At 47.7% G+C, this 22,996-nt stretch overlaps 3 protein-coding genes across 3 annotated transcripts; 1 reads left to right on the top strand and 2 right to left on the bottom strand.

Annotated features, from left to right (window-relative positions):
• Positions 1–399: 399 nt before the first annotated feature.
• On the top strand, positions 400–1,773 carry slc35g2a (solute carrier family 35 member G2a; the record flags this gene model as incomplete). The annotated part of the gene is made up of 1 exon (XM_080011922.1): positions 400–1,773. The coding sequence occupies one exon, from the start codon at positions 400–402 to the stop codon at positions 1,771–1,773; it is 1,374 nt and encodes a 457-aa protein (XP_079868048.1).
• A 1,452-nt stretch (positions 1,774–3,225) lies between these two features.
• Positions 3,226–5,591, bottom strand: LOC307239475 (uncharacterized protein). The gene is made up of 2 exons (XM_080012858.1): positions 5,252–5,591; positions 3,226–4,566 (listed from the first exon to the last, which is right to left on the bottom strand). Exons 1-2 carry the CDS (start codon positions 5,385–5,387, stop codon positions 3,938–3,940), a joined length of 765 nt encoding a protein of 254 aa, XP_079868984.1. The 5' UTR covers positions 5,388–5,591; the 3' UTR covers positions 3,226–3,937.
• Positions 5,592–12,045: 6,454 nt separating this feature from the next.
• On the bottom strand, positions 12,046–22,065 carry LOC307238984 (endophilin-B1-like). Its single transcript, XM_080012155.1, has 8 exons — positions 21,936–22,065; positions 20,424–20,565; positions 19,176–19,304; positions 18,434–18,567; positions 17,694–17,786; positions 15,294–15,383; positions 14,861–14,961; positions 12,046–14,394 (listed from the first exon to the last, which is right to left on the bottom strand). The coding sequence occupies exons 1-8, from the start codon at positions 21,990–21,992 to the stop codon at positions 13,623–13,625; spliced, it is 1,518 nt and encodes a 505-aa protein (XP_079868281.1). The 5' UTR covers positions 21,993–22,065; the 3' UTR covers positions 12,046–13,622.
• Positions 22,066–22,996: the final 931 nt, after the last annotated feature.

A 22,996-nucleotide genomic window follows, 5' to 3' on the forward strand; every position in this document is an offset into this window, starting at 1 on the left:
GGAGTGCGAAGAGGAAGGGTGAGGGGAGACAGAGGGAACGGGGCGCGAGCAGGACTAGGGAGAGAAAAAAAGGAAAAAAAAAACGAACGAGGCGGAAAAACCGCGTGTTATGTAACTGTAAATCTCCGGCCCTCGGTGAAGGTGATGTTATCTGAGAGAAAAGCAGGGAAAGTCATCGCTCATCTTCCGGCTCTGATGCGGGCTCGTGTAAGCTCCCAAAAGTACAGATATAGCGATTTGAAAGAATTATAATTCAGACACGGAAACTTTGTGTGAGCCGCTGAACTCGGGACGAGTGGGGGAAAAAAATGGCGTTAACGTCCAAGGTCTTAGATATTCCGGAGATCAATCTGACCCTCCATCTGCCCTGCAGGTGCCGGCCTCCTCTGAAGTGTCGCTATGGAGTCCACTCAGCTCCTGGGAAGCTCGAAGAAGAGAGTGAAAATCCACCCGCACACCGTCACGGCCAAATACGCCACGCACACGCCCTACTCGCCCCAGCCCGGCATACACACACACTTCCCGCAGCCCGGGGACGACGGCTACGACGACGCCCCCTCCTTCGAGGACTTTGGCTCCTTCGTGGAGGAGACCTCCGACAGGAAAAAGCTGACGGAGGGCCGGAAGTGGCCGCGGACTCTGTTTGGATCCAGAGATAAAGACAAAGACAGGGACAAGGGCACGCCACTCAGACCCCAAGCCGTGGGGGGGGGAGAGGGCAGCGAGTTGGGAGGCGGGGGAGCCAAGGGCCCCGCTAGAGGTGTAGGGGAACAGCTGGCCAGTTTCGGCGAGGCGTCGGTGTCCGCGTCCCGGCTGACCTGGGTGGGGCTTCTCGCTGCGGCGCTGGCTCACGGCTGTCTCATCGTTCTGACCCGCCTGGCCTCCGAGCGCTTCGGCCTGGGCCCCCTGTTCCTGCTGCTGGTCCGCTCCATCGTCCAGCTCCTTTCCGTGGCCGTGCCGCTACAGAGGGGGGAGAACCCCTTCGGCCCGGGGGGCTACCGCCTGCGCCTCTTCTGTTACGGCGTCACCTACTCCCTCGCCCTCTGCTGCGCCTACTCCTCCCTGACCTTCGTATCCACGGAAGACGGAATGACGACTTGGCGCATGGCCACCACGGCGCTCTCGGCGATCCTGGCCTTCCTGCTGCTGGAGGAGAGGTTGGGATTGTCCGACGGCATCACCATCGCAGCAGGGTTGTGCGGCCTGGGCTTGGCTTTGCTTCCGACGACGGACGAGTCAGAGTCCGATTCACAGACCGACCCGGTTGCGTTCTGGCGGAGCGCCTTCGGTTGGTCCTTGTCTGCGCTGGCTGGGCTTTGGATGGCTCTGGCGCTGGTCAACTACCGCTCCCTGAAGGAGCGAGTGGGAGTGGGTACGGCCCTTTTTACCGTCAGCTGGACCGGCTGTCTGCTGGCACCGACCTCCATGGCCCTGCTACAGGAGGGCTGGTCATGGCCCTCGGGGGCCCCGGCGTGGGGCCTGATGCTGGGGCTGGCCGCCTGCTCAGTGGGAGCCTTCCTGGGGATGACCCACGCCCTCACCCGACTCCACCCCGCCCTGGTCTCCGCCTCCCAGAGCCTGGAAGTACCGACGGCCATGCTGCTGCAGCTGGCCGTGTTGCCGGCGGCGCCGTCCGCCCCGGTGGTGGTCGGGGACGCGATGGTGGTGCTCGCCGTTGGTTGGCTGGTGGCCATGAAGCTCCTCCCCTCCCGCGGGGGAGGACGGCGGCAGAGAGAGGAGTATGAGGAGATCCTGGACTCACCCATCAAATAGACAAGTTCTCCATGTTCCTCACAATTCTGTATCTGTTCTCCTTCTCTTTTTATGTCCCTCCCTGCCTCCCCTACGCACACGGGGTATCTGTGTGAGGCCGTCCATGTAAATAAGAGACTGATTAGCATCGACAGGAGAATGATCTATTTTCAATTTGTCTTCTATGCTTTTGGAAAAAGTGCCAATATTGTGTCGTCTGTGATGGTGACTATGTGACGTGACATTAAAAAGCTTTATGGTGAACTCCAGGTTGTCTCTGTCTGAAGGTGTTGACTTCACTAAACAAGATTTCACAGTTTAGTGTGTGTGTGTCTGTGTGTGTGTGTGTCTGTGCGTGTGTGTGTGTGTGTGTGTGTGCTTATATTGGCCGCGGTTTACAGGGGCTGAATGTCATTGACTTCTGTCAGCCAGCTGAGGCTCAGCCAAGGATTGATGCCACATCTCGACCGAATGATTTTCTAGCCCGAGACAGAGAAAGCGGGAGAGAGTGAGAGATAAAAGGAGGAGGAGGAGGAGGAGGGGAGGGTGAAACAGAGAGAGTGAGAGATAAAGGAGGAGGAGATAAAGACTGAAATGGGATAACTACAAATAGGAAACAAAAGCAAGTGGCTCATGGGAGTGGTACGCGGACAGGGACAGGAAAGAGAAACAAAGGGATAATGAGAGAGGGACGGAGGACAAAGAGAGGAGGGGTGGATGATGGGTCGCCCGGCTCTTGTCCTTCGTTTGCGCAGCTGGGTGATAATGCCCTTTCAGTTTGGAGTGATGAGCGCCTGTCAAGCAAACGGGAGCTTCCCTCCTCCCTCGGCTCAGCCTCTTCTCGTTTCTTTCTTTTCTCTCTTTGGTTCAAAAAGCCCCGACATAGAGATCTCAATATGTGTTTTTTTTTTTTTTTCAGTGTGTGTGTGGGCACGTGTGTTCGGATGCTTTGGTGTGGATAACTGTAATTGTGTCACTTAAGTTTTTTTGGGGTTTTTTTTGGGCACTGAATGCCCGTTGCTTTTCGGGACAGTGACGGGCCAAGTTCTGTGACATTTAAGAAAGAGGCGGAGGTAAAAGGAATTTCATGAGTAGAATATAGGTTTATGATATAATGGGGTGACCTCACGTCAAGTAAATACACTTTACCCCTCTTCTCTAGCCCTTTACCTGTCGACCCATCGCTCTCTCTCCGAATGTGTCTGTCCATCCCCCTCTCGCTATCCCTGGCCATCTATCATCTTTCATCTCTTCCCCTCCGGCCAATTTTCGATGGAACCATAAATCTCTTACTCTGTCCATCCGATCCATCACCTGTTCGCCAAACAGCTATCTTCCCTAGCCATCTATCTATCTATCTATCTATCTATCTATCTATCTATCCAGCTGTCTGTCTGTCTGTCTGTCTGTCTGTCGGTTTACCAACCAGCCTAGTCACCGTCCTACCAAGTAAAAACAGGGACACATTTCAAATCATTAAGAGGTATTTTTTAAATGACATTGAAAACCAGTTAGTACAAAGAAAAATAACTCCAATTAGCACAAACTATGTCACAGCACAGTATGTGTGTGTGTGCGTGTGTGTGTGTGTGTGCGTGTGTGTGTGTGTGTGTGATTACAGGGGGGAGCGGTGTAAGAGGCCTGGCAGGCTTTCAGAAATCATAAACCCCTGCTGCCTCATACGTCAAAGCCTGGACGTATAATACGCAGCGTTAAAGGGGCTAATTACAGCGAGAGCCCTGCCCAGAATTTAAAACCGTCAACACTTCGCCCGCAGACAAAGTAACTACCGCAACTACACTCAAATTAAAACGGTTGTGTACGCGCCTCCACATGCAGAGGGAGAACAAACAGAGACATGAAATGAATCCTTCACAGGTGCACACACTTGCACCTTAACGCAAAAAAAAAAAAGGAAAACCAGACGTGAGTGTCTCTTAATGAGTGCATCGCCCCGTGGGTGGAGGGAGGCACGCTCTCCGTGAGACTAATTGGCTCGGTTAATATGTTTTATTCATTATAAGAAACCCTTAACATTTAAAGTTCATTATCATTGGCTGTCACCAGATCACACAGATACAAAAACAAGGTAAAAGTGCAAAAGGTTCACGTGATGGATGAACGTTCATTGACTTTTCTCGGCTTCTGTCCCTTATCTCTTTCATCGTCCCGTGCCTCCCTCCAGTCACCCCAAATGCTCCATCAGCTTGCTTAACTGACCGAGGACTCTCTGGAGCTCCGTCGCGATGCCAACCAGGGCTTTCTCCATTTTGGCCAAGTCCGTCGGCGACGTCACGTCCTGCTGCTTCGAATCGGACGGGAATGTCTTCAGACCGAGTCCCGCCCCCGCACCTCGGGGCCTCTGGGTTATGGTCCCACCGTGCCCGGCTCCCACCGGACCGCCTCCCCGGGCCGCGTCTTCCCCCCGTCCGCCATCTTCCTCCATCCTCTTCAGCCTCGCGTTCTGCTCCTGGCTTCCGCGGAGGAGCTGCTGGAGCGTGGAGTTGATCCTCCCCTCCCGCTCCGCCTCCTCTTCCCTGATGTCGGCCAGGCCTCGCTGCAGCCGGAGGGTCGCCCGCTCCGCCCGCTCCGCCTGTCCGCGGCATGCGGCCTCCAGGACGGGGAGACACTGCTGGCACGTCGTCCCGCTCTCCAGCCTCTGCAGCTGGGCTCCCAGGGCGGCCGTCCCGCCGCAGCAGCGCTCCAGGGAATCCAACGCCATGTTCTGCCGCATGTGGGAGTCCTCCAGGGCGATGAACAGCTTGTCCCAGCGCGAGAACTCCGCCGTCTGGCACGGCCTGGCCGCGCTGTCCCCTGAGGTGGGCGGCGAGAAGGTGGCATCAATGAAACAGAGTGGTGAGCAGTAAAAAAAGATCGTCACAAAACGATCAATCAAATGACCAATCAATCAACTTCAACACAAACTGAATGATAAAGAAGCTTCATCCCATCACGAAAGCCATCTCAGGACAGGAAAAACAAAACTGAGAAAACACTAAAGTGTGAGGGAAAATGTACTTTCTATCCTTTTCTGCAGTCATGGTATAAGTAACCCAAGAGGAAAACACTCCAAAATCCTGTAATCAACATTCTATTAGAGCAGTTTAATGTTTTGCATTCGCTGCACTAAGGTCTTAAGAGGAAAATTGTTGTTGGGCTTCCTCGCCTGCTCCCACAGCACATTCCATCCCAAGCACTTTAACTTCTATTACGCTACCTTACACTTAAAGTGTTGGTGGTCCGGTTTGGGTTGCACAAATAAAATGACTGCATTGAACGCATCAACAAACCCTCCGGATGTTACAGACAAATTTTGCGGTGTGAAAAGTAATATAATAACATAATATAATATAATTGCTCTGGATTATAGTGGAGTATAAAGTCCCATAAAACTGCACTTCTCGGGCCAAGTTCAAACACCTAAAAATAAGTGCTGGAGCGCGGGCACTTAAAGTGCAAAGTCCTCCGCCGCCGCAACCGCCGCTCAATCCCCGCTCACCTTCCGCCTGGCCCGGCGTGATGTCATTGTCGTAGTCGTCGGCGCAGCTCTCTTCCGAGGCGACGCCGCTCACGGGCGCCGGCGTCGCCGTGCAGCAGAGGATCCAGAGCAGCCGCCAGACCCCGAGCGCCGACATAGCTGGGCCGGCCGCGCGTGCTCTCGCATCCGCGCCGTCGCTGTCCGGGAGCGGAAAAAAGCAGGTCGGGCGGGGTCCCGCGGCTCGCCGTCGTCCAAACGTCTCGGGTTCCGCTTTGGGCAGCGGCTGTTGTGACGGTTGTGATGGTTGCGATGGTTGTAATGGTCCTAATGGTGGTGGAAGTCAAGGTTCCACGACTCGGGCTCCGCGGGGCGGGGGCACACTGAGACCACTGTGGCTGCTGCCGCCTTATAAACCTGGATCTGTGGAAGAAGGTTGGGCGGAGGGAAAGGAGGGACGCAGGGAGGGGGGGTGGGGGGGGGGGTGGTGAGTGGTGAGTGGTGAGTGAGTGGGTGAGTAATGCTTTGCGGGGGGGGGGTGACATATCAAATTCGGTCGGTGTGCCTCCCCCCCAAAACCTCGGGCGGGGGTAAGTAAGAGGCACCTTGGGGAGTAGCAGGGTTGGGGGCCAGCGGGGTACATAGCATGGTGGGGTAATAGGAAGTGAAGGGAGAAGTGCTGGAAGGGATAAAGGAGGGGGGTGGCAGAGAGAGGGAGGGAGAGGGAGGGAGAGAGAGAGAGAGAGAGAGAGAGAGAGAGGGAGAGAGAGAGAGGACAGACAGGCAAAAAAGGAGAGAGAGACGGAGGCAGCGATCAAGAGACTGAGTGGGGGAGAGAGAGAGAAAAGCGATGAGATAGAAACAGAGGGAGAGGGGGAGGACAGAGGCCTGGGGGGAGGGAAAAGCAGGGACCTAGAAAGAGACAGAGGGGGTGATAAGGAGACTGAGAAGTAGAGAGGAAGGGAAAGACAGAGGGGGGGAGAAGGAACGAGGGCGGTAGAGAGAGAGAGAGAGAGAGAGAGAGAGAGAGAGACAGACAGGCAGAAAAGGAGCGAGAGACAGAGGCAGAGCTCAAGAGACTGAGTGGGGGAGAGAGAGAGAGAAAAGCGATGAGATAGAAACAGAGGGAGAGGGGGAGACTGAAGAAGAGAGGGGGAGAGAGAAGAAAGAGAGGGAGAGGGAAAAGCGACGCGAAAGGGACAGAGAGAGGGGGAGAGGGGGAGGACAGAGGCTTGGGGGGAGGGAAGAGCAGGGACATAGAAAGAGACAGAGGGGGAGATAAGGAGACTGAGAAGGGGAGAGGAAGGGAAGGGCAGAGAGGGGGGAGAGAGAAAGAGGGAGAAAGAGAGAGGGAAGGAAAGAGGGCGGCAGAGAGAGACAGAGCGAGACAGAGAGAGAGAGAGAGAGAGAAGTGATGAGATAGGAAGAGAGAGGGGAGACAGAGGGAGAGAGGGACAGAACGAAGGAGGGAGATGGAGAGAGAGAGACAGAGAGACAGAGAGAGAGAGAGAAGGAGGGATGGAGGTGGAGGGAAGAGGAGAAAGAGGAGACCGGCCGACCAGATGCACTTCCTTCGATAACGTCTGGGCCAGTTCCAGGCTTGACTGGTGACAGGAAGTGGGCGGCTCCACTTCCTGCCCACTCAGCGTCTCTCTGCCAGACCTTCTATTTGGGTGTCGGCGTCTCGCTCCCTCCCGATCTGTCCTCGCCGATGAATCAGTCCCCCCCCGCTGCGCTGCGACTGCGTCACCGGCACAGTCCTGTCTTTAAGTCGGGTCGTCGAAAGGGACTGGAACTGAGTTTCAATGATGACATTTTGGGTTTTTTGGGGGGAACGTTCAGTTGAAAAAAAACAACTTGACCAAAGCTCAGCGCTGGACGCAAATGGTTTTTTTTTGTTGCCCCGGCAACACTGGTGTGGGAGTCTCTGCTCACAGGTAGGGCTTTAGGGAGGGAGACGGAGCCCTTCTTGCCGCCGTGCGCCAACGTGGCGAGAGTGATTATTGGACGGACGAATAAAAAGGCTTGCTGGCCAGAAGTATAAATAGTAATGATGATAACGATGATTATAATTATAATAATAATTATAATAATAATAAAAATTTCCGGCAGGGGAGGAATGGCGTTCCGCACGTCTCCCGTCGGCTGACGAGCCCGAGGCAGCTTGGTGGCCGCGAGAAAAGGGAGCTGTGCTGTCGTCTGCAGCCGGTGCTTGACCAAGCCCCTTGGTCTGCCGCAATTTAGAGCCGTAGACGTAGGGAGCAACACTAACACCTCGTCTCCCGGTGCAAATAGTCTGAGCCGACTCCCCCGGTCGTAGAGGCGGCGCTGACGTTCCTGAGCCCGGAGCAAATTCTCCCGTGATGACGGAGGAATCAGCGCGTGTAACTCTGCTCCCAGGCCCATAACATACTGTATTTCCTTCTTACTGGTGGTAGGACCTTCCTCCCAGTTTTCTTTAATTAGGTCTCGCACCCCCCAGGGGCGCCCCGCCCAAGAGGGGTTTCAAAGGGAGAAAACCCCGTGAACCCGGGGAACCCTCCCGCACCGCAAACAACAGGGGGTCCAACCACTTGTCCCAATTGCGGCTTGCGGATCGTGTTTTTCAGCGATTTACTTCGGTGCTCCAACAGGCCGTGGGTCAGGGGACGGTAAACGCTGGTCCGAATTGAGCGGACGCCCAGTGACTCGTGAAGTTCCTGAAGCGTGCGTGACACAAAGGTAGCGCCCTGGTCGGTCCCTAATCACCGAAAGATAATGGCGCCTCAATACGCCATCGATTTTACCCGTCCCCTCAAAGGCCCCGCGTCGGGGCCTCTTCCATCCATCCATTCACCATCCATCCACCATATGTCGTCCATCCATCCTTCCATCTATCCATCCATCCATCTATCCACCACCCACCCAACCATCCACCACCCATCAATCCACCCACCATTCATCCATCTATCCATCCATCCCTCCATCCCTCCATCCATCATCCACCATCCGTCCTTCCTTCCACCCATCCACCCATTCACCATCCATCCTTCCATCCACCCATTCACCATCCATCCACCCATTCACCATCCATCCTTCCATCTATCCACCCACCACCAATCCTTCCTTCCATCCATCCATTAATCCACACATCCATCCATCCTTCCACCATCCATTCATCCATCCACCCATCCACTTATCTATCCATGCATCCATCCATGCATCCATCCATCTCTCCATCTGTGAGGGAGCTGCACTCCCTCTCTCACACGTCATGTGAGCAGCCTTGTGCTCAAGTTTATTATTTCATGGAGTTCTTCGATTCTGTCCTTTGCTTTATTTGGGATTTTTGTCAAAGTATTAGAATCGTCCAGTTGATTTACGACACACTCCAGTTTCCTCGTTCGCTGAATCGTTGTACCAGAAGTAAAAAAAAGGCTTTGGGATTCTGATTTTTAAATTTTTAAAAATCACCTTAACACGGCGTCCTGTGGATCGGCTCTGGTCGACAGCTTACGGGGTCGGAGGGAGAGGCAGCGCTGGGAGGTTTACAGCCTGGCAAGGGAACGCCTGCAGAGGGAAAAAAAGACAAAGACCAAGAGGTGCGCGTGTGTGTGTGTGTATGATATTTTCCCTGGGTCAGGCCTCCTCCGGAGCCCGCAGTTTCGCCAGCTGAGATTATGGATGGAGTGCGGAGAGAAATAAGTCAAAGTACTACGATCTTAAAGCTCTAAGTAAATTGAATAACAGCTGGGAACCTCGTCCGACCCGCACCCCGTGGGGTGCAAAGTTTGTGGCGCGAGCAGAAGTGGACGAGGCCAAACATAAAGGTGTGCGATGAGCAGAATGTTATTGTACGGCGAGCAAGACAACACATGCAGTATATGCCCGGCAAGCAGTTTCCTACTACCATCAATGTACCTTTGCTGCAGAGGAACAGAGAAGCACCGTCTGAAGTGGATCCGACTCGTGCACCTGGTCTTTCCTCAGCAATTAAAATACTGCGGAGAGGAGGGAGTGTGGTACGAGCCGGAGAATCACGAGATACAGGCATAACTCCAAGGTTGCCGTGACCCTCCTGGTTGCGCCAGCACAGGCTGATATGAACAAAGCGGAAAATTATAATTCATTGGCTAAACAAGAGAGATATAATAAAAGTTCATTTGAAGACATCTTCTTGTGTGTGTGTGTGTGTGTGTGGCCCCAAATTAAAGTATTTTACTGCAGAGCCATTATTGCACATGGGCTGTTGTCACCAGGCAACACCACTATATTGAGACTGTAGGCGGAGGTGGGACCGACTGAAACGCAGGTGTGGTTAAAAATGTTAATGCCTTGGTTTTTATGTGTGTCCAAGCGATGTAGGCGGCTGGGTGGTGCAGGGTCTCCACCCCAAAATGAAAACCTTTGGGGTGGACCATTTTCCATGGTCGTCTGACAGCCTCGGTCAACGCGTGTCTGCAAGGACGGAGGAACAGAATTATAAGCAGAAGCCAGACTCCAGACAGGTTTATTTTACCACCAACACCTGTGCACCACACCGATGAGTGTGTGTGTGTGTGTGTGTGTGTGTGTGTGTGTGTGTGTGTGTGTGAGAGAGAAAGAGACCCACAGGTGGTGAGGGTGCAGGGAGAGAAAGGAATGGAAGCAAAGAAATTGTTCTGTATACTTATCAGTGGTGGAAAACGTACTCAGACTTTCCACTTCAGTAAAAGTACAAAAACCCAGACACAAAATGACTCCCATAAAAGTTGACGTACTACGCTGAACTTTCTGCTGAAGTAAAAGTATATAGATCTTCTTGCTCTTAATTGGATTTAGATTATTAAAAGTAAAAGTACTTTGTCACATCTGGTGCCTTGATACAGTATAACAGGTCCTATGATACAGTTTAAAGGATAAAGCTCATGCTTCATATCCTGATTATAGCTTACTTACATATACATTATGTATAGTTACATATATACGTATTTAAATAGAAAATATATAAATGTAATAACATAATGTAAATGTAATAAAATAATAAAAAAATATTAAAAAAAAAAAACTATAGTCTCTCTCTCCCTGAATATACTCAATATTTCAACAAGTTAATATAAATCTCTCAGGTCCCAAAACATGTCTATGAAGTTTTTTTGCTGAAGATACCACTCAGATTATGTATTCTAGCCATTCTTACATGCCTCTAAAGCCCTCTGCTTCAGTCCGACAACTGGCGGGGGACAACTCGTAACGTCAGCTATTAGCTAGTGCTAATCGGCGAAGGAAACGCACAGAACAATAATTCACATTTTTATTTCATTTGCCTCGTCTGCAGTTTTGTCACAGACACTTGGCATTGATCCCTCCTTCCTTTAAAAGATTTGTGCTGGTCTCTGCAGTCAACAACAGAGCACTTCCCATGCTTAGCTCTCAGCTTTTGATGGACGCAATAAACTGAACCAAACATATTATATTTATTAATATATAAATTCAAAAAGGTTATGACAATAGATGATTATTGACATACTGAGGAGGTAGGCGATTTTACCAGAGGCGGCCAGCATCATGAGATGATGATTTAGGCCAAAAAAATAATCACTTTTGTCCAAAAATGACTTATGCTATAATTTTAGGAAGGCCACGACAAGTTTTCTGACCAAGGCGGCCCAAAGAAAACCTGACTGGGTTGACTTATTTCACAGTTTGTGTGTTAGTAGGTCCGTCAGTTTTTTTTATAATTGGTGACCTTTAAGGTTAGACATTTCTAAACTAAGTACAGTAACAAAGTACATCTACTTTCCCACCGCTGACATTTATACTTTTCGATCCTGAATCAGTGAAATCACTGACAGCGACAGTCGGAAGGAGAAACAGACAGAATCGCCAAAATGGTCAGAAACGAGTGTTGTTGACTGAATTTGAATTGGGACTCGGTACTAAATTGGGGCTGTGTCGGTGAAAACCAACAGACGTGGAAAACGGGCAACAGTTGTGAAATAACCACACTGCGTTTATAAGACCGCGTGGCTTCCTGGGCTGCAGCCCCTTTTGTCTGAAACAGGGCGCCGCGTCTGGTTTCGCCCACTTTACACCACATTTAACAAACACGTCCAGACGCATAGAGTTGGACGTTCACCTGATTGTGTAGTCACGACAACACTTCCCCTTGTTTGCTTTCCCTTCTTAAATCCAAAATCGAATGCAGTGTCAGCTTAGCGCGGGTGGTAAATATTCCCCAACAACGAGATGAGAGACGAACGGGCCAAATGTAATTTTAGGACGCCAGCTGCTTCCCCGGCGTTCAACTTCCAAAGGTAGATAATTCACTCAACGCGGGCTGCTCCTGCAAAACGTTGTTTCCCTTCCCGGCTGGACCGGCGACCCGACAGGAGAGCTGGGGTACGAGCTCAAGTACACGCCAGGGGAAAAGGTTGCAAATGTGTTCCATTTTTTGGGGAAACATCAGAGCCCTGCTGGGCTGAATTACGGGGGAAATCCACTTGAGATGCAGGGGCAGAGTCTTTTTTTGGGACTTGGTATTGATTTAGTACAATGATAAGAGGAATTGACATTGATTTAAGGCCAAATTATGTCACATTAATTGCGTAAAAAAAAAAAAAAAAAAAAGAAAACCCCCGATCATGAAAGTGTTTCTTGCTGCCTCGGACGCCATGGCGACGGCCGAACACAGGGGCCACTTTGAGACGCGCGGTGTACGCAAGAGGAAAACGCAAAACGCTGGGATTCGTGATATCACCGTTCACATATTTATTTCCACGGCATGGCGGCTGCAGGTGACGGACGTCGGCTCAACACAGAGCGTAAGGCGCCGATCCCCTACGCGTACGTCGATAAACCGCGATCCAAACAGACACACACGTCTTTACATATTCAGACAATAGCACAGAGGTGTTGATTACATCAGTAACAGGACTGTGTGTGTGTGTGTGTGTGTGTGTGTGTGTGTGTGTGCACGCGTGATTGTGTGCATGTGTGTCCACCCGGGGGTCGCCAAAGCAGCTCTGAACGATCGGCAGAGCGGAGGGAAGCTGTCCTCGGGCCCAAAAATTAACACCATCTGGATGTGGAAACATCTACTGTACCCATTTGGACTGGAGGGAACAATAATATACGTGTTTATAAGTCATTCTCTCATGCGTGTGTGGTGAGTAAGGGAGTGAGAGTAAATGTGTGACTGTCTCTGTGACTTGGTGTAGTTTACTGTACAGGAAACCTGCCCTGCCCTATAAGGGAGAGGAGGGGGTGCAAGGGTGCAAGATATGGCTATTTATTCTGTTCAGCCTCTCACACACACACACACACACATTTCAAATGGAAAATGACCTCAGTCTTTAGAGTCAGGAGTAATGAGTACACACACACACACACACACACACACACACACACACACACACACACACACACACACACACACACACACACACACACACACACACACACACACACACACACACACACACACCTGTAAGGCCCCATGTGTCAGGGGCGGGGAAGCTTAAAATGTCCATAAGTTTAATGGGAGCGTGACGCACAAGCACAGGGTTCGTTCGCAACGTCATCCGAGTGTGCGTGTATGCCACTACTACTTTGACTACACACATACAAGGACCCAAACAGATGGCACTGTGTTTGCTTGGTTTTGATATTTGGCAATTGGAAATAGTCCCGAAACATTTGGTTTCACGAAAAAACTCACAGGGTGCCAACGTTGTCCAGCCAGGCCTCCCCCATCTCCCAGCTGGAGGCCAAGTGACTGTATTACTAACTATCACCACTAGAGGGCACTGAAAGAAAAATATATATTTTTTAACATTAAGTTCAATTTCAAGTTCGAGAGGTTATCTGTCACATACGTATACATACAGTCATACATATACACAGTGAAATGTCATGATGCCCAGAGATTACGCACAATAAGCTCTATAAATACTAAGATGTGCCTAACTGACATGAGGCGCTCGCGCAGGCAGCCCCAAACGGGCGGGGCCACAACCGCCATTCTAGGTTCTATAATTCTATAATATAATTAATTGTCTGAATTGTATTATACATTTAAATCCTCTTAAATTGACCTTACCTTAACTACGATATATCCATGATATGGCTATTATCTGATTATCATCCGGCACTACATCATAATAAAAGCTTTTACCCGTTTACAATAGTTAAGTTTTTTCCATACCACTTGCCACAAATACTCCTATAACTTTATATGACACAACATCTCAACCAACATGTAGCAGACATCCATCACAAGGGGCATACAGGCTTCCGGCAACAGCCAGTAATAATAGTACTCGGAGTCAAACGATGCCAACATTTTCGTTGGCTGCACCAACCAAAGTTGCACCATTTACCGTTCACTGAGAGATGTTAGTTGTCTTCTCCATCGGTGGCTACTTCAGTGTCTGGTTCATGGTTTTTTTGCGGCGCGGGTGTCATTCTGTTGGTTGTCGGGTCGGTAGCGTGTCACAGACTCATCGGCTGTTTCATCAGTAGTTTGGGGATAATCAGCACCGCTGCGTACCGCAGGTGGGCTACTTGTCTGGGTGGGGGTTGGATGGTGCCCGGCGGTGTCACCGGTGCCGTTGGGATCCACATAAAACCCACCGGGCGCCAGGGGTGGAGGCTCTGAGGGAAGGGCACCCGCGCCATCGACGGCCAAAGGCGTCCCAGAAGCGGCCTCTTCCTGGGGGTCGGGGCGTCCACCGGCGCTGCCACCGGCTGCGGGGCCGGGGGGCTCATCTCCTGCGTTGGGTTCTCCGGGGGGGCTTGGGGTTTGAACGGCTGACGGCTGCGGGGTGGAGCGTGCAGCGTTGCTCGCAGGCGGCGCGATTGCGCCAGTTGAGTCTCCGGCAGCGGAGGACAAACCCATTGGTCCACTCTCGGCTGTGGATCCAGTGGGTACCTGGCTTTCAGTGGAGCGGTGCGTTGTTGAGGAAGTGTTGTTGTTGTTGTTGTTGCTGTTTGTCTGGTCAGACGGCTGCTCGGGGACCCAGGAGCCTTCGGTTTCCGCGTCGGCGGGACCCCGGTTAGAGTCCGGAAGACGGTGGATTGTTACGGGGACGGGGTTCACCTGCTTTAGCCCCGCGGGCTGGGCGGTGGCACCGTCGCTCGTTGGCGGTTGACTCCTGACGTCGCTCGCCGTCGCCTGCCAGTTGTTGGAGCAGAGGACAGCGGGGATGCTGCAGGCAAGAGCACAAAGAACAACATCACAGGAAATTTATTCCAAATGACAATTATCCCCGATAGTGCAGATTCCTTCGTAGAAGACGACTATTTAAAGGCACATTTCTTTATGCAACACAACATTACGCAATAGTCAGTGTCCTATCTAATTTTCAATAAAGCAGTATTTAATAAAATAAGATATTATAAGCAACCTCTAATTTACTATCTGTGATGAAGAAATATAAACACACTTTTTCCCAGTGCATATTACACAACATAAATAAGGGAACACAACAATGGAGCAATCAAACGTTTACTTGAATGCGCGCCGAAACCCACTCTCCTATTCCCACTCCAAACAAAGGAAAATCATGACCCGGCTGCGGCCGCCGAGAAGACCCGAAATGCAGCGGTTCCAAGCGGATCTGGGAGGGGTTAGTCCCCGAACCCTCCCCCGCGGCAGGGTTCCGGCGCACCCACCCGGTCAGCTCCTTCTGCAGCTCCCGGGCGTGTTGGTGACACTGGGCGTAGTAACAGGACTGCGCCTCCACGAAGTCCACGAGGCTCCGCATGTGGTTGGTCTGCGGCACAAAGTGCACAACGCCGGTTTGGAACGAAAATAACGGTGAGCGACGCCACTCGCTGCTGGAAAACACAGTGGCTGTGTGGCGTGTGTGTGTGTGTGTGTGTGTGTGTGTGTGTGTGTGTGTGTGTGTATGTGTTCAGCCGCCCGCCCCCGGCCCCTTTCTATAAATTCGACACAATCTTATTGTCCCGTGCGTGCCTGTGTTCGAGTGCCCTCTATAAATATTAAGGGGCCACACATAACATCATAACATTCACTGAGCTTCATGAATACGTGGGTTTTACGGCCCCCGCCTGTTTGCGTGCGTTCAAATGAGATCATACACACATGGATGGCGCCGATTCCTTCTAGAAGCCGCCTGGTGACCTCTGACTGACGATCAAACAGACTCTGACAGATCCTCAGCTCCATTTCTGCCTGCGCGCGCGCACACGCACACGCACACGCACACACACACACACACACACACACACACACACACACACACACACACATCAAATAGAATGTACAGTATGTATAACACCCTTAATTTCTACAAATGGATTTCCATCTTAAATTCATCTTCCTGACCATTTATGTGACAAATGTGACAAATCATTTATGTGACCATGTATGTGACAAATAAAAATCTTGAATCTTGAATCTTGAATTTATTTTTTAGTCCTTTTTCATCTTTTTTTTTCTGTTATTTTTAAATTTGTTATATCTGCTGTTTATCACTAGGTTTAGTGTATATCGCCATATCTTATTGTGTACAGTGAACTGTTTGACAGTTGATTGTATGTTTTCAAATTGTTTCATGTATTGCCTTTTTGTTTTTTTAAATGTTATTTTATATTTTTATTGCATTGCTTTATTCTTACATTGCTACTGCTTTGATGGGAGCTGCTGAGACTATTGCAATTTCACTTTGGGGATAAATAAAGTGTCTATCCACCCATCATCCATCAATCCATCCATCATCCATCAATCCATCGTCCATCCATCCATCATCCATCCATCACATTTGTGTCAAAATCCCTCGATGGATTTGTCCCTCACTTAACTGTCAACGACGTATAAATGTTGTGGTCCATCATATTTATAGCCTTGTTTACACACCTCTACCGACAAAATGAATGGCGTAATACTGACAGACAACGTGGTCGTCGTATACAATTTCGTCACTTGTGAGTGTGTGACACGCAGATTAAGATTTCGCTGTGAAAGTAAAAAAAAAAAAAAAAAAAAAAAAAAACTTACCTGAGAGATTTCCTGAGCCCACATCTGGTTGCGTGAGAAAAAGAGAGAGATAAAACTCGGGCGCCGCCCTTTTTCCCCACTTGTGTGTGAATATGTGTTTGTGTGAATGTGTGTGTACAAGCGCTAGAGAAACACACCTTGAGCCATTTCACGCGCAAGAAACTGAACATGTAGGAAACATGAGCCACATAGTCAGAATCCAGCGGGTTGGCATTCAGGTTCTAGAGCGAGCGAGCGGGCGAGAGAGAGAGAGAGAGAGAGAGAGAGAGAGAGAGAGAGAGAGAGAGAGAGAGAGAGAGAGAACGAGAGAGAGAGAGAGAGATCGTCATTTAACTAAGGTAGTATTTACTGTTATTCCAATGGTACGTATGTGTATGTATGTGACAAATAATCTCTTGAACTTGAACAAGCGCAAAACAGCAATTTTCTGTGAAACGGGTTCCATGAAACGCAGCGTGAGTTACAATTTTCCGAGTTTACTTTAAACGCAGCATCAGCTCCTGCTGTCTCTCATTTCGAACAAGTTTAGATAAATTGAACACTATGCGGAGCAACCACGATGCAGTCTACAACGCACAAGTCGCTGAATGTGAATGACAACACAGAGACGACGGCTGGACATGTAAAGCGTTGGATGCATGATGATGTCATAAAGCGCCCCGCTCCTCAAACTAATCAAGGTACGCCGACGTTCTTTAACTTCCGGTAAATCTGCAATGGTTTTTACAATAATTCCTGCTCCAAATGTAAATCGATATTGATACAACTCGAACCACCAAGATGTCTGAAAGGTCCCGGGTCCAACAAGACCTCAACCATGTCTGTGCGTACTGCGGTTGTCGTGCTTCAGATACTTTTAGCCAGAGAAATGCCAAGAAGATTATTATTAATATTAATAATAATAATAATAATAATAATCCAAATATCAGCAAAAATACGTTGTTTTTTGGGGGGGGGTTCCAGCCCACAGGTCTGGAAAAATAAAAATAAAATAATAATACATCAAAAAATCACATAAAATAAAAAAAATTTAAAATAAAGAATAAAAAGTAAGAACGAGAGCGAGAGAGTGAGAGAAGTAAGGACAGAACACCAGATTAAACACTGTGTAGACTGACCGTGGTACTCCAACAAAACAGAGCCCATGCTGCCTTGTGAGATGTGTTTGCTCTGCACTGACTGTTCTTATGGCTGCGCAGACATTTTATATATTTTCTTTGGTCGTATTTCTCTGTAAAGCGCATTGTGTTGCCCTGTTATGAAATACGCTTTATAAATAAAGTGTGACTTGCCTTGTGTCTTTAAGTGTGTTTCTAGATTCTAACCACAATTTTTGTAAAAAAAAAAAAAACAAACAACATAAATAATAAAAAAATCTGAAACAGGATGGGATGTCTGTGTTTTCATATGACACAGGACGTGAAAATACCCCCGTAGGACAAATTGTTTTGGAAAATATCGCCAGCTGCTGTCCCACGAACTCACCCGGGACTCTGCGTCGGCCTCGTGTGCTTTCCTCAGTCTGGTCTTGGCGATGTCCAAGTCCAGACGTTTATTCACCAGCATCCTGCGCTCATCCTTCACGCAGCACGCACGCACGCACGCACGCACGCACGCACGCACGCACGCACGCACGCACCAACACACACACACCAACACACACACACACAGTTTGTTTACATTACATTTCACTGCATATATGTATGAAAGTATGTGTATGTAAGTGACGAATAAAAACCTTGAATCTTGAATCTCTACTATGAGGTTTATTGTACATTAACACATTTTTTTTTACTGTTCATTGTTTCTGTTTAGGTTCATTTTTCAAAATCATTGTTCGGTTCATTTAGTTAGTTATTGTTGTTTTTTTGGGCTTATTTTCCATGGAAATGCATCCATCTTCTAGTTAGTGTACAGGTTCATTCTATGTGACCACGTTTCCCCCTGTTTTGTTTTTTTTTGTAATTTTTCTTGTATTTTCTTGTTACATTTGCAGTTGTATTTATCATTAGGTTTATTGTATATTGCCATATTTAAATTGTTTACTATTAACTGGTTTATTGTATATTTTCACATTTTTCCATCCTCTAGTTAACTTTGAGGTTTATTGCATATTGCGACTCACTGCATCACTGCTATTTTCAGCAGTGATGCTGCAATTTCCCCCCGGGGATGAATAAAGCCTCCATCGATACATCCCCACCCCATCCCCATGTGTGATGTACCTGCATGGCTCCGTATTCCCCCTCAGAGAAGCTGCGCAGAGGCGTCAGGAAGTGGATGTTGGCGCTTTGGATGAACTTCCTCTCCGCTTCCCCCATCACCTTCTGAGCCTCCCCGCACCTGACCAGGGCAGTCCCTGAACACACACACACACACACACACACACACACACACACACACACACACACACACACACACACACACACACACACACACACACACACACACACAGTCTCAATTTAGAGACTTAAATATAATGTTTATTGCACATTATCAAATCTTTTTTTTCCTTATCTTTAGATTAATCTTTGCTGGTTATTGTTAGGTTTATTTCATTAGTTATCGTAAATTGTCTTTTGATTATTATTTTTTGGTTTATTGTCCATGGAAATGTATATAAGTTTCATGTATGCGACCAAACTGTTTTTAGGTCATTTTTAATATTTTTTTAATTGTTTTTCTGTTACTTTGAAGGTCATATTTGTTGTTTACGATGACTTTTATTATATGTTGCCATATTTTTATTGTGTACATTAAACAGTTAGGTTTATTGTATATTTTCACATTTTTCCAAATAATGCCATTTTCTAAAAAAAAAAAAAAGAAAAAAAAAAAAAAATCGTATTCTACTACTTTGTCCTTATTGCCCATTTCTTTATGTGAGCTGCAGTGACGCTGCAACAGAATTTTTAAGTATCTATCTCAGGACAAGGCCGTCACTGTCCAGGGATACGAGACCCTCACCGTAGGGTGTGTTGGGGCCGATCTCCAGCCCTGCCTGGGTCATGCTTTCTCCGAGCACCTCCAGGGCGCGGGGCCGCGGCGGGGCGCTCCAGTCCAGACGCTCATACAAGCGGTCCTCCAGCCGGGCACCTGTCCAACGGGGGTCGCAGAGAGGTCAAATGTAGGTGAGGGGTCAGCGTTGATGGAGTCCAATGCAGAATGTTTGACAGCCAGATGCACATACATACAGGGGCTATTAAATGTAAATATAGCTCTACGATTGAAAAAAAAACAACATACTGTATATATGAGCTTAAAGACAGAATATAGATAATAAATAGAATATCTCTTTATTGTCATTGGACAAGTAGGATACAACGAAATTTTTCCACTGCATTTGACACATTCTATACCTAGGAGCATTGGGCAGCTGCAGTACAGCCCCCACTCCAGCTCTTCTGCCAGTGCCTTGGTCGGGGGCACCGGCAGGAGTATTTACCGCTAACATACAAGTCTTTTGATAGTGGGAGGAAACCCTCACAAACACAGAAGATGCAAACTCCACACAGGAAGGACTCGGAACGGACCTTCTTGCTGTGAGGCAACAGTGCTAACCACTGAGCCACCAGACGGACAGACAGATACTTTGTCATCGTCGTAGTTCCCATAAAAATAGGCAACAATAATAAGGCAATACTATATATATATAATCAAAATAATAATAAAAAATAAATGGCAATACAAAATAAACCTGCAAGTTAACTAGAGGATGGGAAAAAGTGTGAAATGATAAAATAAACCTAACAATCAACTGTAAAGCAAAATAGAAAAAAATAGGGCAATATAGAATAAACCTGTTCATCAAGAATAAATTTAAACCCAACAAGTAACAACAACAACTACAACACAAAAAAACGAAAAAAACGACGTTACAAAATGAACAAGATTCATCTTCCAGAGGGAAACAGATGACACATACGATAAACCGAAAGCGGTCAAAAACAAACAAAATTTTTGAAGAGCCAACATTTTCTGTTTGACGTTATTGCTTGCGACGGCTTAATGGAGCTCATTATTTAGGAAGCCCGTATCGCGCATCCACCAACAGTCCATTAGACGACGGCGATGATGTCATCGAACCGGCGGACGCTATTCCTGTGCGCCTGACATCACCAATTACATTTAAAAATAAATAAATAAATAAAAAACAACAAGGGAAGGAGGTGGAGAGGGCGTGGTGCTGGGGGGACAGGCCGAGGGTCCCGTCACCTGGGTTTGGCTGGAGAAGGGCCTCGGTCTGGGAGACTATCTGGTCCGTGCGGGTCTTGGTGGCCTCCGCTCTGGACAGAAGCTGCTCCAGGTCTGGGTGCAGCTCCGTTTTCTCCGCTTGGCCCAGGGTCTCCTCTGTGAACTGGTGGGAGGAGGCAGCCCAGCAGCACTTTCAATCAGCGCTGGCGTTTGTGCGCACGGCGCCTTTTCGGACGCTCTGGGATTCTGCGGGAGGCTTTTTTTTGTTGTTTTGTTGGGTTTTTTTTTCCCTGGGATTGTTGCGACCGAAAGTCCTTGATCTTGCAGAGCCTTTTCTCAAAACTTTACAAGATCTAACCTTTTTTTTTTTTTGCAGTAATATTTATAATATCTTGGCTCTATTTTGGATCTTCTTTATTTGTAACGTTTTCCCAATTGAGGGACATTTTTTTTACTTTTACATTGGCAATATAAAATGACAATAATGCTCCCGGCAAACATATTCCTACTTTAATTGAAACACACACAGTACAAAAAGAAACCATCTTTCTTTACCTTGATATTACTGCCTTCATACAAAGTATTTTCTACTCCACTACAACACAGGGTTTCCACACCTGTGGAAAAAAATGGATAAATCCGATTTTCCTGTAATATTGTACCAGCCTGTTTGTGTATCGAGTTCTGTGCTTGTGGTAATAAAAAAATAATAATAATAACAACAATAATAATAATACTACAATGCTCAGGCGTTCTGCTCATTTTTTGTAATATATATATATATATATATATATATATATATATCTGACATTTACTTTAAATTATATTTAATATTTTTTTTTATTCCCCCCTTTTTTTTTTACTGATATGTTTTATTCGTAAATAACGTTTTGATTGATGGTTTTATGACGTCGCCAGAAGAGGCTCCTCGTATATATATATATATATATATATATATATATATATATATATATATATATATATATCTGACATTTACTTTAAATTATATTTTATATATTTTTTTTATTCTCCCTTTTTTTTTTACTGATATGTTTTATTCGTAAATAACGTTTTGATTGATGGTTTTATGACGTCACCAGAAGAGGCTCCTCGTATATATATATATATATATATATATATATATATATATATATATATATATATATATATATACACACACACATACACACACACACATATATCTGACATTTACTTTAAATTATAATTTTATATATTTTTTTTCTGTTATGTTTTATTCGTAAATAAGGTTTTGATTGATGGTTTTATGACGTCACCAGAAGAGGCTCCTCATATGTGTGTATATATATATATATATATATATATATATATATATACACACACTATATATACACACACACACACACACACACCTGGAGAAACGAAACATTTTCTGATTCTGATTTAACGCGGACGAGTCGCGTCGGTTTCGCACTAAACCGCGTCACAGAACACAAATCTCAAGCTCGACAGTGGAACCGAACCGAACCGAACCGAACGGGTCCGTGTCGTTACCTGCACCGCGCGGTTGACGAGCTGCCCCGCGTCTCCGGCCAGTCTGCTCAAATCCATCACCGCCGCGACGTCCAACGACGCCGGCGTCGCGGTTACACACCGGCGGGGCGGGAGAGGTCGGGTGTCGGGGCCGCCGTCATCCCGCTCCTCCTTCCCCGGAACCGGGCGCGGAGCCGGGGGGGGGGGGGGTCGTCCGCGGCGCCGCGCTTCTGAGCTTAAAGGAGACCGGAAGTGACGCAACGAAGCGGCGACTCCAAAATACACCGGAAAAACGGCGCCAAATTTTGAAATGGCTCCGTAACAATATATTATAATTATCATCATCATCAATAAAAATCAACATTTAATTTATAACCAGCTTTCAAGGTGAATTTACAAAAAAAAAAGATAATAAATGTAGTTTCTAAGCACCTTCCAAGCAACTCAAGGACTCACAAAATAAATAATAATAATAATAATAATAATAATAATAATAAAAACACCTTTGATTTTTAAATGCATTTCAAGCAATATCTTTAAAATGATAAAGGGTCCCCGTGGCGGGGGGAGGTGAGCTGTGCGGTGTGGTGACGCCGCGTGGCGCCTTCTTCCCCCGGTAGATTGCTGCTGCGGACACTCACCTAACCCATGAGATTGAAGAAGAGCCAGGCGTTGATGAAGAGCAGGACGGTGATGGTGAAAAACACCGCAAACCTCTGAGTGTCCGAACTCATGACGGGATGAAAAGATGAAAATAGATACCGATAATACAAAAAAAAAAAAAAAGAAAGAAGATCGCTCGCTCCAGGTCGCTGAGCTCTTCACTGCTTCTGCCAACACCATCCGTCCCGTGTCCCTTTATCCTCTTAACGCGCTCACACTCACCATTGGTGCTTGTTTGAGAGAGGGGAGTTGATTGGTCCATTAGAGATGTAGCGGGGCGGGAGGGAGGGACAGAGAGAGGGTTTGCAAAGAGTGGCTGATAACAGGAGAGGTAAAGAGAGACACTGAAGTTGCCGGACGAGCTAAAGACGAGGAGAGAATTATTATTATTATTATTATTTTTTTTTTTAAAGGCATAA

This window comes from Zeus faber (genome assembly GCF_960531495.2).
Source record: "Zeus faber genome assembly, chromosome: 13".
In the NCBI taxonomy this organism is placed as follows: Eukaryota; Metazoa; Chordata; class Actinopteri; order Zeiformes; family Zeidae; genus Zeus; species Zeus faber.

Excerpts from the sequence above, each read along its gene's own strand:
- LOC307238984 (XM_080012155.1), bottom strand. The coding sequence starts at position 21,992 with ATGGATTTGAGCAGACTGGCCGGAGACGCGGGGCAGCTCGTCAACCGC. Across the intron at positions 18,568-19,175 it reads CGGCCCCAACACACCCTACG|GGACTGCCCTGGTCAGGTGC; the intron begins GTGAGGGTCTCG and ends GTGTGTGTTCAG. Across the intron at positions 15,384-17,693 it reads AGGCCGACGCAGAGTCCCGG|GCAGAAATGGAGCTGAGGAT; the intron begins GTGAGTTCGTGG and ends GCGCGCGCGCAG.
- LOC307239475 (XM_080012858.1), bottom strand. The coding sequence starts at position 5,387 with ATGTCGGCGCTCGGGGTCTGGCGGCTGCTCTGGATCCTCTGCTGCACG. Across the intron at positions 4,567-5,251 it reads CACGCCGGGCCAGGCGGAAG|GGGACAGCGCGGCCAGGCCG; the intron begins GTGAGCGGGGAT and ends CGCCCACCTCAG.